The sequence below is a fragment of the Staurois parvus genome, unplaced genomic scaffold (genome assembly GCF_062004578.1).
Source record: "Staurois parvus isolate SC_StPar_1 unplaced genomic scaffold, SC_StPar_1.0 ptg002668l, whole genome shotgun sequence".
Classification (NCBI taxonomy): Eukaryota; Metazoa; Chordata; class Amphibia; order Anura; family Ranidae; genus Staurois; species Staurois parvus.
In genome coordinates, this window is record NW_028320464.1 from 305,030 (window position 1) to 321,736 (window position 16,707).

General features: G+C 37.6%; 1 protein-coding gene across 1 annotated transcript; it reads left to right on the top strand.

Annotated features, from left to right (window-relative positions):
* Window positions 1-5,922: 5,922 nt before the first annotated feature.
* Window positions 5,923-7,123, top strand: LOC149429992 (olfactory receptor 1G1-like). The gene has a single exon (XM_089666278.1). It carries the CDS (start codon window positions 5,923-5,925, stop codon window positions 6,841-6,843), a length of 921 nt encoding a protein of 306 aa, XP_089522404.1. The 3' UTR covers window positions 6,844-7,123.
* The last annotated feature ends 9,584 nt before the right edge of the window (window positions 7,124-16,707 follow it).

Genomic DNA, 16,707 nt, shown 5'->3' on the forward strand with positions numbered 1-16,707 from the left:
TACCAAATCATATCAGAGAAATATTATATTTCATAATCTATAGATTTGGTCAACAAGACTCATAACCCTTTACACAAAATTCACAACATGTAGCAAGATGCAAGTTTAAAAAAAAGTTTAAAGAAAAGTTTGTCAGTTTCAGTTAGTTATGTACCAGGAGATTAGAAGTTTAGTCAAGTTGTAACTACAGATGAATGTGATGTAATAGTTTTGTCTCTGAAGGTTTCTCTTTTTTTCTTGTTCTCACAAACCAGCAAATGATAACCTCTTCAGTAGAGGCTGATGTAATGGTTTTGTCTTGGGATTTTTCTCTTTGTTCTTACCTCGGAGCAGACTATAAATACAGCCTTGTCTGTGTGTCTGATTTGTAGGAAGATCTCTCTCCTACCTATTGCTGTGCAGGTAGAAGATGTCACATTTCTATTATATACTCACTAGGTGTCTGAGGATTCAGCCGTATTCTCTTCGCTGGGTGATCAGTCGGCACGTATTTGCAGCAGGAAATTCCTACTCTGATATAGACCCGGGATAGACAGAGGATACAATCTCTCTACTACTGAAATATGTCACCACTTATTGGTAGACACCCCATTGTAGGAAAATGAGATCAGAGTGCTGGGAATGTGAAGATTATGGTGTCCGTTTATGACACAGAGAATAGCTGAGATTCAGAGGATCACAGCTATTCTCTGGTCATTCACAGTTTATGACACCCAGGAGAACATGTTCAGCCCTTCACTGGAGATCTGTGTTCTCCCTCCACATTCTCCAGCCCAGAGCTGGAGAATTGGGGGACCGCAAACTAAGCAGAGATAATTTACCTCTGTTTACTAAACTGATCTTTTACTGTAATCTCACGAGATTATAGTAAAATCAGCCATTTTCCAGCGTTTGTAGACCGATCTCCCTTCGTTTGGAGAACTGATCTACATATGCTTCATAAACGGCATTCGCAGGAGATCTGTGTTCTCTGAGAATGCCGGAGAACTGAGCAGCGATCTATTACTGCTGGTTCATAAACGGACACCTATCCCCAAGTAGATACATCTCTCAGTAGTGGCCGTACACTGGTACAATTTATTTTGAAATCATTTGTCAGTTTTTTAACTTGTTTTTTTTCACTGTTTAGCGCGGCATATATTCCTTCACTGAGCGTTCAGTCACACTAAGGATATTTTGAAAATGATTTCTTTCTTTTTTGTGTGTGTGTTTTTTTCCCTTCCTTTCTCTTCTTTTCCTTCTTTTCTTGCTTTCTTTGTATTTCCTTTTTCTGTGATTTAATTAAAAATATGGAACTAATCTCAGTGGGGCTCTGCGGTGCATCCCCCGTGAGCAGCGTGCATATTGTTATTATGTAGATTATTTGTCTTTTTTATTTTTTTAAGGGTCTTCAGCCGAGTAGATTCATAACTACATATATGAATTCTCTATGTTACTTCTATGTTTAAAGTGCAGATATCATATGATACTTAGGCTATAAACTAGAGAAATATAATATATAACTCCAAAGACATGCTGGTAAGTTACTTGGCTCCTGTCTAGATTGTCCCTAGTATGTGTATGTATGAATGTGAGTTAGGGACCTTAGATTGTACGCCCCTTGAGGGTTAGGGACTGATGTGAATGTACAATATATATGTAAAGCTCTGCGTAAATTGATGGCGCTATATAAGTACCTGAAATAAATAATAAATAAATAACATAAGGGGGTTTTAGAGGTCTGATTTATAAGCTATTAAAACTCAAAATGTTTGCAACTTCTTTTTATACTGAATTGTCAATTTATATAAAGAATGGAAAAAAAATGTTCTGCTACTTTTTTCTTTAAATATGTATTGTGCATGTTGTTTAATATTTCACATATATGTGTTTTTTTTTTCATCCGCACCATGAATAATAGGTATGTATTTAGGTTTTCTTGCATAGCTGCAGTGAGTTTGCATTTATTGGTGATGGGTGTGACATTAATTTATTTATTTTTTTTAATTATTTTTTTTTCTTGTTCAATATTTTACTGCTTTAACATCATACATAGTACAAATAATAGCAATGAAAAAGTCCAGGATAGAAAATGGGTATGGAACAGAATAAATAAATAACATAAGGGGGTTTTAGAGGTTTGATTTAAAATCTATTAAAGCTCAAAATGTTTGCAACTTCTTTTTTATACTGAATTGTCAATTTAAATAAAGAATGCAAAAAAAATGTTCTACTACATTTTTTTTAAATATGTATTGTTCATGTTGTTTAATATTTTATGTATATGTGGGGTTTTTTTCAACCACACCATGAATAATAGGTATGTATTTAGGTTTTCTTGCATAGCTGCAGTGATTTTGCTTTTATTGGTTATGGGTGTGACATTATTTTATTATTTTTTTTATTTTTTTATTATTATTTTTTTCTTGTTCAATATATTTTTTTATTATTTTTTTTTCTTGTTCAATATTTTACTGATTTAACATCAGACATAGCACAAACAATAGCAATGAAAAAGTGCAGGATCAAAAATGGGTATGGAACAGAATAAATAAATCACTTAAGGGGGTTTTAGAGGTTTAATTTATAAGCTATTAAAGCTCAAAATCTTTGCAACTTCTTTTTATATTGAATTGTCAATTTAATTAAAAAATGCAAAAAAAAATGTTCTGCTACTTTTTTCTTTAAATATGTATTGTGCATGTTGTTTAATATTTTATGTATTTGTGTTTTTTTTTTTTCAAACACACCATGATTAATAGGTATGTATTTAGGTTTTCTTGCATAGCTGAAGTGAGTTTGCATTTATTGGTTATGGGTGTGACATTATTTTATTTATTTTTTCTTTCTTGTTCAATATTTTACTGCTTTAACATCAGACATAGTACAAACAATAGCAATGAAAAAGTCCAGGATCAAAAATGTGTATGGAACAGAATAAATAAATAAATAACATAAGGGGGGTTTTAGAGGTTTGATGTATAAGCTATTAAAGCTCAAAATGTTTGCAACTTCTTTTTTATACTGAATTGTCAATTTATATAAAGAATGCAAAAAAAATGTTCTGCTACTTTTTTCTTTAAATATGTATTGTGCATGTTGTTTAATATTTTATGTATATGTGTTTTTTTTCAACCACACCATGAATGATAGGTATGTATTTAGGTTTTCTTGCATAGCTGCAGTGAGTTTGCTTTTATTGGTTATGGGTGTGACATTATTTTATTATTTTTTTAATTTTTTATTATTTTTTTTACTTGTTCAATATTTTACTGCTTTAACATCAGACATAGTACAACAATAGCAATGAAAAAGTACAGGATCGAAAATGGGTATGGAACAGAACAATACCAAATATATTAATCAGGTAGATGATAAAGATTGATCTAGTCATATGATAAAACATTATTTTATGTTCAAGGCAGCAATGCAGGGAGGAGGAGGAAGAGGAAGGTTGTTATGTTGTATTATGAAAGTTGAATTAAGTGTTTTCATGTTTTTTTATACATTGTTTTTATTGCTTAGCACTGCATACATTACTTCATGTAATTTAAAGAATATTCATGTCAAGAATATTTTAAACATTTTTTTCTCCATTTTATTTTTTGTAAAATACTTTTCTCTTCCTCTGTACTGTGCATGTTGTTCAATATTTATCTCAGTGCTTTATGGGCAATTTAAAGTGTATCTAAACCCCGGAACAACAATGTCATTTATTGCAGCTCACCAGTCCTTGTGTGGTCTCTGCATTAGTGTCCATGCACACATAGGCTTTAATCAGCATTTTTTGGCTGGAAAAAAAACAGAACTAGTGAGTTTCTAGAGGAGTTTTTTAGCAGTAAAACGCGGCAAACCAGCGTTTTTGGACTTTTTTTAGCAAAATTTTTTTGGTTTAAAAAAACTGCAAACGTGGAAAAACGTGGCTAAACGCTAATGCAAAAATGCGGAAAAATGCATTTTTAACATGACTGCCAGCATTATTAAAACAACCCGTGTGCAGGGAGCCTTAGTTTTCATTTTCAGGTTTTGTTTTTGTTTTTTTTTTACCTGGTGATCCTGTCAATCACACGCTTCCTGTCCAAGGGTGACAACGTTGTCTCACAGCACGGTGTCTATGGAGGGGCGGTGTTCTGTAGTCCACAGAGTGAACTCAGGCAGGGCTGATAACAATGTTTGAGATTTCAGTGCAGCATTGTCAGCTCACTACATGAATTTAGGAGTTCAATGGATTTCTGGCGGGATCCACAAGTCATTTTTTGCAGTTATGAAACAGACTGAACATTACACCATCAACTGGATATTTCAGACCTAAAATTCATTGTTAGGTTCATCTTCTTACTGCGAGGAGATATTACTACATGCTGACAATCATTTCATTAACAATGCATTGACTTTAGTGTGCTTTACATGATCCAACTGCCAACCAATAAGGGGTGACTTACTTAAGGCAAATAGACTGAGCACTTTGCAATTGCAGTTTCTCCAGAGCTCAGTAAATGAGGTAAAGCTTCACCTTGCAAAGAAAATACCCAATCACATGCAAGGGAAATTAAAACAACACGTTTGCTCGCACATGATTGGATGATGGAAGTCAGCATAGCGTCTGCCCAATCAGTAAGCTCTGGAACAACTGCTCTTGCAGAATGCAACTGCAGTTTGCAAAGTGCTCCGTTTATTTGCCTTTAGTAAATCAACCCCATAGTGTGATCTCTCAGCAGCACCGAAAAACCTCTATAGGGAGAAATACCTAGGCTTCCATCGCTGACCTCCTTTTTGAAAATACTACCTGCTTGGCTGTTATGCTTTTCCAATGTCCAGTCGGTATGTCGGTCAGGAGTTCTGACTTTCTAAGCTGCATGATTATTCCGGGTTCAATATCTCATGAAGCAAGTCAGAGACAGCCAGGCAATCAGCATTAATACTTTATGTTTCTCAGTATACAGTAGGTTCCCTTTAAGGGGGTCCCAGCCCATATGGAAGAAAAATATATTTGAAATTTATTTTAAATATATTCTTCCTAAATAAATTGCCATATATTTGAAATGCTGCAATTTTGGTCATATTCAATAAATTTAAAAACATATTTTAATAAATATATATACTGCATGCTGAAATTAGTTTTTATTACAAAATATATGAAAAATATTTCTAAAAATGCATTTCAAATATACTGTATGTATTTAAAAATCCAAATCTACATTTCTGGAATGCATTTACAAATATATGTAAAAATATATGTTAAAATTACTTTTTTATATAAAAAAAAATATGAAGAATATATTTTAAAAGATTTTTTTTAAATATATATTTTTAAAATATATTCTTCAGATTTTTTTTAACATATAAAAAAGTCATTTTAACATATATTTTTACATATATTTGTAAATGCATTCCAAAAATGTAGATTTGTATTTTTAAAGACATACAGTATATTTGGAATGTATTTTTAAAAATATTTTTCATATATTTTGTAATAAAAACACATTTCAACATGCAGTATATATATATATATTTATTGAAATATATTTTGAAATATATTGAATATGGCCACATTTGTAGCATTTCAAATATATGGCAATATATTTGGGAAGAATATTTTTAAAATATATTTCAAATATATTTTTCTTCCATGTGGGAGGGGCTGTTGAAAGACCAGGATTTGTGATTATACTTCTGTGTATGAAAACATATCAAGGAACAGAGATTCTTTTTTATTTTTAATTACACCTTTGTTTTACATTTGGTTAATTTCTGGATAAAGAGAGAATGTTTCATCACTTTGTATTGCATTTTAGTTATATATGACATTCATGTTTACCAATAAGAAAACCATGACGTTATAAAAGTAATCCCATTTCACTTACACAGGTATTAGGAAATTGTTGTAATGTTTGGTATATATATATAATATTTTGTCTTTGTGTAGAAATGTGCTCACATCCTATGGAAAACACAACATCTCCTCTAGATGTGCACATTTTGCCATTTTTCATGAAAACTGACCACCAATTGTTCATCGTCAGCACTGTCTGCTTTTCCTTCATCTATATAATTGGACTTCTGATGAACACAGTTATCATCGCAGTGATATGTTTTGGCCTCCATTTGCACACCCCGATGTATTTATTTCTCTGCAACTTGTCTGTGGTTGATATGTGTTATACAACTGTCACCATTCCAAAACTCCTCTACATCTTACTATCTGGAAATAATACAATGCCATTTACACAATGCTTTATCCAAATGTATTTTATGTTTATAGCGAACAGTGCTGAGGACATCATTCTTTTTATAATGGCGTATGACCGATATGTCGCAATTTGTCACCCTTTACACTATCATCAGATACTTAGTAAGAAAATCTGTATATTACTTATATTAGTCACCTGGATTGGTGGGAATATAAATTCATCTTTTATTACAAGTTCAATCTTAAAAATAATTTTCTGTTCTTCTGTTACCATTCACCAGTTCTTCTGTGATGCTAAAGCTCTCATCAACATTGCCTGCGGTGGTACTGAAATGTTTTATATCATCTTATATGCAGAGTATTTAGTATTTGGGTTCTGTCCAGTTATGTGCAACTTGCTGTCCTATGTACAGATTATCAGGGTCATACAACGTATTACATCTAAGGATGGCAGAAGAAAAGCCTTCTCCACCTGTTCATCCCACCTCATTGTTTTGGCCATCTTTTATGGATCTGCTATATCTGTATACACGATACCACCATCAGACCGCTATGCCATACTTGAACAGATCTTAACCATGTTCTACACCACAGTGGTCCCCGTGTTGAACCCTCTCATATACAGTCTACGAAACAAAGAAATTAATAGTTTTTTGCGAAAACTAGTGTCATAACACTCACCAGCAGGGATGAGGTTTGGGTTTTCCACCACCATGGACTTGCATCAAATTCTGCATTGTTCACATTCAAGGGCCTGAAATATTTCTATGAGAATTTACCAAACCCAATTCATTGTCACCAGAAAAGACTGCCTTGTCTTTGAACATAGGTTGTTTGCGTTACAAGAACCAGTAAAAGGGATTTCAGATAGGCCAGCCCCCTCACTATAAAACGACATTCCCACCATGTATGAGAATGTGATTTAGCTGTGATAGGGAACACATATAGGGAGGTCACTGATAGGGAGCTTTGATTGGTGTAAGGTTTGTAGGCACTGGCAGGTCTGGTAAAGAAGGGCTCGGGGCTCACATTCCCTCAGCCTGCCCGTGCCGATCTGCGAGAAACATCGTTCCTCATCCCACAGGAACCGGTAATCTGACAGTTCTGGCTTCTGACAGTACATCAGTGGCTCCTGCTCATCCTCCTTGTCCTCTCCTGCTCATCCTCCTTGTCCTCTCCTGCTCATCCTCCTTTTCTTCTCCTGCTCATCCTCCTTGTCCTCTCCTGCTCATCCTCCTTGTCCTCTCCTGCTCATCCTCCTTGTCCTCTCCTGCTCATCCTCCTTGTCCTCTCCTGTGGTCATATTATGGCTCAGAGAATTTGTTTTTAATCTTGGAGTTGATGCAGCTGTCCAATCAGGAATGGAGGGATCAGGATGACAAAGAGTGCCAGCACTTGTGACAGACGTGTGTACATCGGGAAAATCTGAGTGCATTGGATTCTTTTATGTTTGCTCTGTATAAAGAAAGGTTTCATGCTAGGGAACCACTTCCTCTGATTCTTTTTTTTTCCTTTGGATTAGATGCACATTGTCCATACAAACCTTGTTGGCAATCAGGGGAAAGCATCCATTATCCTGGCTTATCCATTGGAGTTTCCCAATAGTGGATGGACTGGAGTCTCATGAATGCAGGAGTGGAATTTTTTCCATATGGTTTTACCTTTTTTCATTCTTACATTTCAATCAGGGGCGGGAGTTTGGAAACTCGGGCCCTGCCCGAGGACCCGGGGTCAGTAGGAGCCACATGAGATGCCCTTGGTACCTTTTTCATAGGCTTTTTTGCGTTTGGGCAAGGACACAGGGGCCCCATGATCCCCTATTGCCCGGGGGCCCCATGAGTTGTCAGTCCGCCCCTGATTTCTATGCATCCTCTTTACAACCTGTCCCTGTTCACATGCACTAAAGTTATAACACAGCATATTGTCTTATTGTTGTTGGTTGCAATTGTGTTCTCACGTGCCTTTTCTTTTTTAAGAAGACCTTTCATGAAAATGAAAGATCTACCCTATTTAGAGTCCCCTACCCCCCCCCCCCCCCCCAAAGTCAAATCACCCACAAAGGTGATTTGTCAAATAAAACTGTTTTAGGTAAAATATTTACCTTGACCCCGGCTTCTGATCCTCCCAGGAGGTAAGAGTACTGTTGTGTGGGTATCATCAGGTAACATCGCTGATTCCTGGGATAGCTGGGGGCGGGGGCTTATCATAGGACATTTTCATGGAAGGTCTGCTTTAGACAGTGACAACAGTGGAAATGCCTTTATAATTTACTTCAGCATAGCAGCTTCTAGTTTTGTTTGGATAAGCATGTGACTTACATGTGATTTCCAGGAAGGTGATTGTGGGAGACAGAAGCAGAGCATTGTCACCCCGTTATGCAATGTGTCCAAACAAGGATCTTTATATCAGCACCACTAGATGTTATTTTCATGAGAAGTAAGGATTAAAATAAAAATAGGCTTTCCAGGTGATATTATCATATAGGAGATTTTAGTGGTTGGGTTTACAGCTAGTTTATCAAACTATGTTAGAGATCTTTAACCGCCTCCCACCCAACATATAGGGAAATGATGGGCGCAAGGCGGTTCTATCATTGATATGACGTCCTCCCACTCTAACCACACATGAGCAGTTCTGGGTGTGCTGTGTCCTTGAACACAGCGGATCACTGATCAATGGAAAGAGCCAACGACATCAGCTCGGTCATGTGATCAGCTGTGTCCAATCACAGCTGATCGCATGCAAATATGGAAATGCTGGTTATCAGCATCTCTCCCCTCACAAGCTGTCACGCTGACAGAGGAGAGGAGAGCCGGTAATCGGCATTCCTCAGAGGGGACATGTGCACTGATCATCAGGGCACTGATGAACGTATAAATGTTTGTTTTTATGCTTTTATATTTTGCTGTAAATTTATGAATGGTGTAGACACAGCAGTACATAAGTGCTCTATTATATGAAAGACTTCTGTCACTTAAGGGTTCATTGAAATCAAAGATATATGGGAGAACCCCACAAGTCCCTGTGTCTATAGTTCTGAGGAAGAAAAAAGTTTTTTCCTTGAAACAGGTAGACTGATTGACAGCAGACCCAACTACAACAATCTGCATGCGCATGCGCAAACTTGATGAAATTCATCACTGGATTACATTCAGTAGGAAGGATCTGCAAGAAGGTCCCCTCACTGGATGACATCCATCTGTAAGGTTTCAGCTGGACAACTACATAGTACAGGTACAATCATTAAGCCGGTCATGATGGTTTGAATCTTGGCCTGTTCAGCAGAGACTGACCGAGATTTGACCCGTCTATGGTCAGGCTGATTGTACCCACTTCAATTGTTGTACGTCTTGGGTACAACCAGCATTTTGGATTTTTCATGTGCTTATTGACAGTATCTACAGCCACTAGCAATAATCACTGTGATCTTCTGGCAGGGACTACCCCCCCACATTCCCCCATAGGCATAACACAATAGCTCCACGGGAGGGAGTCAGTGTTGATGGGGGAATGAAGCCATTTTCTTTCCTGCAACCCGTGATTTATTACAATAGATTCATGTGAAATATCCATTGGCAGTTGTAGATAAACATGAGTAGAAAAAGTGTAAGTCTTTGGAAACTGGCTTTATATTAATGGGGACTTTGAATGGTAAAATGAATCTTGTTTGCCATAAAATGCCAATTTAGTGGTAAATATTGGATATACTGTATCTATGTACCTCCGAACATAGTCTGCAACAGAGTCACCTCTACATTAACAGCCCAGTTATGTGAACTGTCCAACCCGGCTTCTGATACTCCCACCAAGTCAAACTGTTCCTTAAGTTACAGAAGTTCTAGATTTTCTATTTTGTTTTCCAGACTTTTCATGTTAGGGATCATACATTTTAATTTAGTGCTAGTGTTTAATATTACATTTTTGCTCCCCCTTGAATTACACTTTGATTCTGCGGCTCTTTTAGTGTTGTGTTTAAATAACACAGTTGTCCTGCTGTCTAGTTTGAAGCCCATAGACTAGAAAACACCAGCAGTAGTCATTTAGTAAATTATCAATGATAATTAATTTCAATCAACAATTAAAATATATATGAAACTATTAAAAAGATCTTGATTACAAATTGTAAGTTTTTCATTCCTCAGTTCCTTGTTAATTATGTTATAGTTTACAAAGTCACTATCAAATGGATTGTTTATTCTAAAAAAGAATTATTTTAGCCTTGATGTATTATTACTAATATTTTTATTATCCAATGTATTAACAAATAAAATGTGATGAATGCCTTTAGTGTGAAATGACTTGTTTTTTATCAATTTCATTAAGCTTAACCACTTGCCTACCAGGCACTTATACCCCCTTATTTACCAGGCCAATTTTCAGCTTTCAGCGCTGCCGCACTTTGATTGACAATTGTGCGGTCATGCAACATTGTACCCATATGAAATTTTGACCATTTTTTTCTCACAAATAGAGCTTTCTTTTGGTGGTATTTAATCACCGCTGGGCGCTTTACTTTTTGCGCTATAAATAAAAAAAGTGCAAAAAATTTGAAAAAAAAAAAGTTTCTTTGTTTCTATTATAAAATTTTTCAAACAGGTAATTTTTCTCCTTCACTGATGTGCGTTGATGAGGCAGCACTGATGGGAACTGATAGGCGGCACTGATGGGCACTGATAGGCAGCACTAAAGGGCACTGATAGGCAGTACTAATGAGGTGGCACGGATAGGCGGCACTGATAGACAGCACTAATGAGGTGTCACGGATAGGCGGCACTAATATGCAGCACTGATAGGTGACACTGATGATGGGTACTGATAGACGGCACTGACTGGCATCACTGCTGGGCACTGACTGGCGGCACTGACTGGCACAACCGCTGGACACTGACTGGTGGCACTGACTGGCAGCACTGCTGGGCTGCACTGGTGGGTGGCATTGGTGGGCAGCACTGGTGGGTGGGCACAGGTGGGTGGCACTGGTGGGCACAGGTGGGTGGCACTGGTGGGCACAGGTGGGTGGGCACAGGTGGGTGGCACTGCTGGGCACAGGTAGGTGGCACTTCTGGGCACAGGTGTGTGACACTGCAGAGTGGCACAGGTGGGTGCACTGCTGGGCACAGGTGGGTGCACTGCTGGGCACAGGTGGGTGATCTGCTGGGCACAGGTGGGCGGAGCTAGTGGGCGCACTGCTGGGCACAGGTGGGCGGAACTTGCGGGTGCCACTGCTGGGCACCGACCATCAGGGCACTGATCATCAGTGCCCTGATGATCGGTGCCGATCCTCGCTCTGACAACTGCCGGTTCTCGGCAGTACTTTCCTCACGATCTGACAGCGTGAGGAAAGTGCAGCCGAGAATCGGCACTTGCATTTCCCTCTGATCAGCGTGTCATTGGACACCGCTGATCACGTGGTAAAAGGCCGCTGTGATTGGCCTTTTACCACATCACGTGATCAGCTGTGTCCGTAGGACACAGCGATCACAGAGATCGCCGGGTGCGCGCCCCCTGGGGCGTGCAGGAGAGCGCGTTCTGGGAGGACGTCATATGACGTCCACTCAGAATTGGCCGGCCGCAGTGCAGCCGTCATTCGGCTATCTGCGGTCGGCAACAAGTTAATTAGAATTATAATAAACATTTGCAGTCATTTATAATGTACACGTTTACAGTTTTCTCAGTACTTTCAGTACTCATTCAGTAAATCTTCATTTCATACGTTAAAATCTTGATATTGTATGACAGGGAAAAGAATAGTTCACAAAGTGTGTGTCTAATTGTCCACCATTAGCATTATCCATTATGAATCATTTTTGTATTTTAGCAGTTTTTTATAGAGATTGAATGATTGAAATGAAATGTATACCTCACTTCAGTACAAAATGATCTGGGGACAAATCTTCAATATTTCAGCTGTCTCCCATTTACTTATATAAAGTAATAATAGTCTTATTGAAGGCAAGGTTCTAATTCCTAAATGCTGATTCTTAAGATCAGTACCCATAGCAATCAATTAGAATCTATGTTGTACTTGTTTAACCTCAACATAATATATTCTGATTGGTTGCTATGGTTTGCTGCACTTAAAGTGGAGTTCCAGTCTTTTTTTAAACTTCAAATATTTTAAATGCCCCACCAATGTACAGTGCGAAATGGAAATTATTTTTTGTTTGTTTGTTTCTAAATACCTTTATTACAGTTCTTCGGGCGGCACTTCCAGTCCCGGCCGCCTAGGCGATGATGTCGTTAGGCGATTCCCATTGACTCCTGGGATATCAGCATCATCTATCAAAAGAGTCTTTGGGAAGTCTAATAATATAATGTGATTGACAGGTTGCCAAAGCAACAGGAGGAGTACTTTTGTGACGCCGCCATTGCTACGGCAACCTGCACTAAACACAATGCGTCGCTCAGTGTCATTACTGCACATGCTCGAGATCGGGAGGTGCATGCTGGGTAGCCAGCTGCACTGAATCCCAGAAAAAGACACAAGTGGGCTTCAGATGCCCTCATCCTAAATGGCCACCTGCCTGAGTCTGAGATCAGGTACATTTTTAAAGATATTAAGCTAACAGTATTCTAACAGTATTCTAATTTAATCGTAAAGTAATAACAATCACAAGGGAATTGAAAAAAAAAAACGATTATGGGGATTGGAGCTCCGCTTTAAGGATTAGTACCTAAGAATAGTAATTATTTCTTGAAAAAAAACATAAATATCTCCTGTCTATCCTTTTCTTTTAAGTGTATTTCTATTCTATTTTATTCTATTATTTTCTTTAAAAAAATGTCCAGTTCTACAAATTTGTTTATCATCTATTGATTCCCATTCATTTATTTTTAATCCTCTGTAAAAAAGATCAAAACACTAGTTGAAAACTTGTGCATTTGGTAAAGACTTTACTAACATCTTAAAGTTCATCATTCTAAAAAAAATGATTTTAGTTTTGTTTTCATTGTTAGAGGCCCCAGTAATATTTCCCAGCAGTAGTTTCTCCCACACGGCCAAATTCTCATGTTGCTGGACTCTCAAATTCCTTGTTTATTCTACATATTGATTAGTAGCAGGTGACTGTGACATTATCTTTGCTGCCCTCAGACAATGGGAAGAAATGAACATTCCAATGTGAACGGATCCCTAGAGACATCTATGAAAAGCAGCTCATCATTTCTCTTACTATCAGCCACGTGGAACTAAAAATATACCAGTCTTCTGTAAAATGGCTTTTAAATCACGTTAACCTCTAACAAACTAGTAATAAATGTTTCCTATACAACTGGCCTATAATTACTGCCATCTGTGAAGGTAAAAAATCCCCACTTACATACTTCAGTAAATGTGTGAACTAAGTAGTAAAGCTGGAACATGAGTATGACAACCCCAAAACACACAAGTGTTACTACAAAAGAACATGGAGCCCACGTACAATGAATGAAGTGCAGCTCAATCCCCAATTTGTGAGACCTCTCAGTCAAAGAAATTGCCCACGGGACTTTAAAGAAACTGCGCCAAACAACAACAGATCACATAAAAATCTTAAAAAGCCTGATTTTTATTCACGTACAAAATTGAAATCAAAGCCATAATAAAATACCATGACATATCAGAACATGATGGATAGTTACAGGATAACATATACATATACGGGGCGGACTGACAACTCATGGGGCCCCCGGGCAATAGGGGATAATGGACCCCTGTGTCCTTGCCCAAACTCAAAAAAGCCAATGAAAAAGGTACCAGGGGCATCTCATGGGGCCCCCTACTGACCCCGGGCCCTCGGGCAGTGCACGAGTTTCCAAATGATCAGTCCACCCCTGTACATATATCAAACTGGACAGTTGATATCCTGACACTTGACATGTTTTGTGAATCAACATTTACTTCCTCAGGAGATAGTAATGTTTCATAGGATATCTGTGGTGAAGCCATGTCAGTTAGTCCAAAAAAAATTAAAAGATTAATAATAATTATCCTGACATGGACTCTCATAAATCCCAAAAAGCATTAAATATCACAAAATATACAACATATGTACCTAAATACAAAATATAATCAAAGCAAATGAAACAGGTAAAAATGGTTTTAAAAAGTTTTAATACAAGTCAGAAAAATCAGCTGCCAAATATCATTATAGAGAGGTTCCCTTAATGATTAGACATATTCTTTACTATTTAGTCATTTTATTACTACAAGTTAAATATATTTATCTAAAGGGAATAAATTGGGGCAGTGATCATAGTACTGTTTCAGTATAAAATTAACTTCATATTAAAATTTGCTATATTATGTTTCAAACTAACGTTTTGAAGTAGTCAAACAAATTTTGAGCAGTGCAGAGTAAGAAAATGATTTATTTTGTAATATTTTCATTGAAATAATTGCTCTACACAGACTCTATTGTTGTACATTGTTGGTTGACAAGAACATTAAATAAACAATTTGAACAGATTGTCCTGCTTGATTTATGCTCAACACTCATTGATAACGTTGTGTAAAAAAGAGTCAGCATGTATCCATGAGTAAAATTTAGGAAGTATCACAAAACTTGTCCGGGAAGCTCTGGGGGGGGTGAATTCACTCAAGGCCTGTCAAGACCACTTTTTGATACTGTTCTATTCATGTATTGGAAGTCCAGAGATTAATAATAGCGATACTTTATTGTGTTTAGAAAGATCTGCACACATTATTAAATATGGTTTGCCATTGATAGTAACTGGCGATAGTAAATCACTTTTTACTTTCAATATTTGTATTGCTTTCACATAAAGGCAAAGCCCACAGTAGTACAAGAATCAACCGTGGCAGACCGTTATATAAAAAGTAGGAACAAAGAGGGGGCTAAGGCTCCTATCTCACAATATTTTAGTAAATGAGAAATCGTAAAGGCAGATATTGGTCAGTAGTGAAGGAATTAGTAAATCCATTCCCTAGGCAAACAATAAACAAGTACATATTCCCATGTGATCACACTTCCGATGGAGAACGTTTCAATGAGCCCTCAGGGGCCCTAGGAATCAAGTCAATCAACAAGGTAAGAGGAGAAGAGAGAGAGAAAAAAAGGAAGAAGAAGAAGAAGAGCGGATTTGGACCAAGAAAATGTGAGAACTTCTCAGTACACACACAGCGACATGCATTAGGTTTCCAAGGAAAGATGCATAAAATTGGCCCACGGATCCAAGGTTTCTTCAAATTTGTCAACCGAATCCAGAAGAACGCTAACAATGTTTTCATGCAGTATAACCCAAGTTATTTTTTTTCTTTGCCTGTGCAAGAGACCCGGTAGATTGCTTCCACATTTTTGCAATGGTCACTTCGGTCCCAGTAAAATAAACAGGATCAAGCATTGGAGGGGGTTAGGGACACCATTCACCAGGACGTTAAGGAGGGCAAGTTGGGGTGTCTGAGGGACCGAGACTCCCATAACTCTCTGCACTAAGGAAAAGACTTCAGAAGCTACAAATCCGTGGGCATTCCCTCGATGCATGGTACATAGGCCCTTGCAGATTACACCCTCGAAAGCATTTTTGCAAACAAACTTATGAGCCAAACAGGCAAAATGTATGCTAAATTTCTACTGTACCCTGGACACAGCATGTATGGTGCTTTCTTTTTGGAGGGACGGTCACTTGGGGTGCTCACAGGGCTGGAGGATTTTATAAGCTGCCCACCCCCAAGCTGACATAATTTCCTCCCTTTACACACAGAGATCCTAGAGCTTCCCACATCTCCTCCAGCTCTGTGAGGACCGCAAGCATCCATGGTTTTGGACTTGACATGTAAGATATATTATGTACTATTAACCTGTGAGTTGTTATAACATTTAATAACCTGTTTGCCCATTGCTGTACTCCTTAGATGGTGCTTCATTGTCTTTCCCTAATGGGATCACACAGGAGCGATGGGGGAAACCACAAACGATTCAGACAATTACAATGCATTCCTGTTCAAATGGCATGCGATTCTTTACAGTGTGATTTGAGACCATTCATTCTGTACGGGCTCAAATCGCACCTCAAAGGTATTGGTACTCGGTATTGGTGAGTACTTGACCAAATTATCGGTACTCATACACACCAGTAAAAAAAAAGTGGTATTGCAACTCTTTTCAGGTCACCCTGAATTTTTTATTTGGGTTTAGGTCAGGGCTTTGACTAGGCCCTTGATAGCAATTTTATTTATACACAATAAACCAATAATTAAAAATAAGAGAAGCACATGTTCATGTTCTTAGTCTGCTCCTGTTTATTTCATATATCTTGAAGACTTCGAGAGTGATATATCCCTTCTATAGTTCCCAACTCTGTTCCTTCTTTCCTGGAAGTGTGAAGGACTTTGTCCATCCCTATATAAAAATAAAGCTGGATTGCTGGATTCATCAATGTTGTCCCCCCATTGAGCACAATTGAATGAAGACACAGACCACATGCACCATGGACTTTAAAAGGCTACAACAGCAATTTTTTAACCATTATTATGAAATAATTGAAAAAAATAAATAAATAAAACATTCCAAATAAATAGCATTACCATTGGTGCATTC